Source organism: Poromitra crassiceps (assembly GCF_964638095.1).
Source record: "Poromitra crassiceps genome assembly, chromosome: 6".
Taxonomy (NCBI): Eukaryota; Metazoa; Chordata; class Actinopteri; order Beryciformes; family Melamphaidae; genus Poromitra; species Poromitra crassiceps.
Window position 1 is genome coordinate 14,209,503 of NC_139627.1, and position 2,500 is coordinate 14,212,002.

General features: G+C 37.9%; 2 protein-coding genes across 2 annotated transcripts in view; both read left to right on the forward strand.

The window, feature by feature from the left end:
- Positions 1 to 2,500, forward strand: part of LOC310778417 (uncharacterized protein) — an 11,807-nt gene that overhangs the window by 376 nt on the left and 8,931 nt on the right. Inside the window, exon 2 of the mRNA XM_083638838.1 lies at positions 12 to 176. Coding sequence (XP_083494964.1) covers positions 12 to 176 — 165 coding nt within the window. The remainder of the gene's footprint in view (positions 1 to 11; positions 177 to 2,500) is intronic.
- LOC310778668 (uncharacterized protein) overlaps positions 437 to 2,500 on the forward strand; it is a 3,043-nt gene continuing 979 nt past the window's right edge. The window contains exons 1-4 of the mRNA XM_083639152.1: positions 437 to 530; positions 639 to 682; positions 957 to 1,055; positions 1,376 to 1,474. Coding sequence (XP_083495278.1) covers positions 467 to 530; positions 639 to 682; positions 957 to 1,055; positions 1,376 to 1,474 — 306 coding nt within the window. The 5' untranslated portion in view covers positions 437 to 466. The remainder of the gene's footprint in view (positions 531 to 638; positions 683 to 956; positions 1,056 to 1,375; positions 1,475 to 2,500) is intronic.

Below are 2,500 nucleotides of genomic sequence, written 5' to 3' on the forward strand. Positions count from 1 at the left end.
TTGTTTTCAAGCCATACTTCCAGGTCCCAAGACAACTCTTAAACCAGTCATCCCTGGATCTACTCTCCCACCTGCATTTCTGAGCAGTTCCACCACGTCTTCGTTTGGATCAGAAACTACTGATGTGTTGACATCCTACTCCAACCTTTCTACAACAAGTCCTGAACAAGGAGCTGGTATGGAGTGCGCTCATCTGAATTATATACAGCAAACAAATATTCCCTAAAATTGGATACCAATGCAATATTGAAATTCCCTTATCTTCACTGTATTGTCAAGTTTCAGGTGATTCACAGAGTTACTGACTTACTGGAAAGCCAGTTTAAATGATAAAAATAGACATGTTCAGTGCAGAGAATGTGAAGAGGAAGCAGTGGTCAGACGTGTGAAGAGACAACACTTAGTTCAACTTTCTTTCTGTCTTTTGTCAGGAGGTGTGGCATATTTTGTTGTGGGTTCAGTCGTCATGGTAACCTTGTTATTGACGGCCGTGCTGATGCTTTACAGGAGGATTACCAGAAAACCACCAAGTAACACACACACACACACACACACACACACACACACACACACACACACACACACACACACACACGTAAAACATTCAGTTTAACACATGTTGTGCAATATGTTTTCAGTGGTGGTGTCGAGTGCTGGGAGCCCACAGGAAGATGCTGCAGAGGTGACTGTTAGCTTTATGATAGCAACATAGCAGTGTGATGATCACTCATATAACAGCATGTTTGATGTATAAAAGTAAATAACTTCACCATATTGAGTTTCAACAAGTGGACTTGCATACAGCACCACATAATCCTGATAAACCTGATAAATTACCTCTCAGGCCATTTGGACATGTTGTACGAACACTTTTATTTTATTTTGTTTTGTTTTATTTTATTTTATTTTATTTTATTTTATACTATTCTGTCAACAGTCTTGTTCTGTTTCCACAGACTGCAGGTTCAGACAGCATCTATCAAACCCTCAGCCCAGCCACTATGGATCAGGACCAAGTCTACAGCACCGTCCCACCCTCTGACAGAGGAGGCCAGGTATGTTTCTCATTTAGCTACAGTTACTGTACTTTCCTACCTGCATGCATACATAGCCTAAATACATACCTACCTACATACAAATATTGTCTATTAATACCTTCCCCATAAATGTTTTAGTGTTACAATAATTGAGTTTCATCACGTGGATTTGCATACAGTCACATCACATAATCCTGATAAAGAATCACCTCTCAGGCCATTTATACATGTTGTACAAACACTTTGATTTCACTTTATTTTATTTTATTTTATTTTATTTTATTTTATTTTATTTTATTTCATACTAGTCTGTCAACAGCCTTGTTCTGTTTCCACAGACTGCAGATCCAGACAGCGTCTATCAAACCCTCAGCCCAGCCACTATGGATCAGGATCAAGTCTACAGCACTGTCCCACCCTCTGACAGAGGAGGCCAGGTATGTTTCTCATGTATACAGTTAATGTCCTCTCCATGTATGTTTCTCATGTATACAGTTAATGTCCTCTCCAGGTATGTTTCTCATGTATACAGTTAATGTCCTCTCCATGTATGTTTCTCATGTATACAGTTAATGTCCTCTCCATGTATGTTTCTCATGTATACAGTTAATGTCCTCTCCATGTATGTTTCTCATGTATACAGTTAATGTCCTCTCCATGTATGTTTCTCATGTATACAGTTAATGTCCTCTCCATGTATGTTTCTCATGTATACAGTTAATGTCCTCTCCATGTATGTTTCTCATGTATACAGTTAATGTCCTCTCCAGGTATGTTTCTCATGTATACAGTTAATGTCCTCTCCATGTATGTTTCTCATGTATACAGTTAATGTCCTCTCCATGTATGTTTCTCATGTATACAGTTAATGTCCTCTCCATGTATGTTTCTCATGTATACAGTTAATGTCCTCTCCATGTATGTTTCTCATGTATACAGTTAATGTCCTCTCCATGTATGTTTCTCATGTATACAGTTAATGTCCTCTCCATGTATGTTTCTCATGTATACAGTTAATGTCCTCTCCATGTATGTTTCTCATGTATACAGTTAATGTCCTCTCCATGTATGTTTCTCATGTATACAGTTAATGTCCTCTCCATGTATGTTTCTCATGTATACAGTTAATGTCCTCTCCATGTATGTTTCTCATGTATACAGTTAATGTCCTCTCCATGTATGTTTCTCATGTATACAGTTAATGTCCTCTCCAGGTATGTTTCTCATGTATACAGTTAATGTCCTCTCCATGTATGTTTCTCATGTATACAGTTAATGTCCTCTCCATGTATGTTTCTCATGTATACAGTTAATGTCCTCTCCATGTATGTTTCTCATGTATACAGTTAATGTCCTCTCCATGTATGTTTCTCATGTATACAGTTAATGTCCTCTCCATGTATGTTTCTCATGTATACAGTTAATGTCCTCTCCATGTATGTTTCTCATGTATACAGTTAATG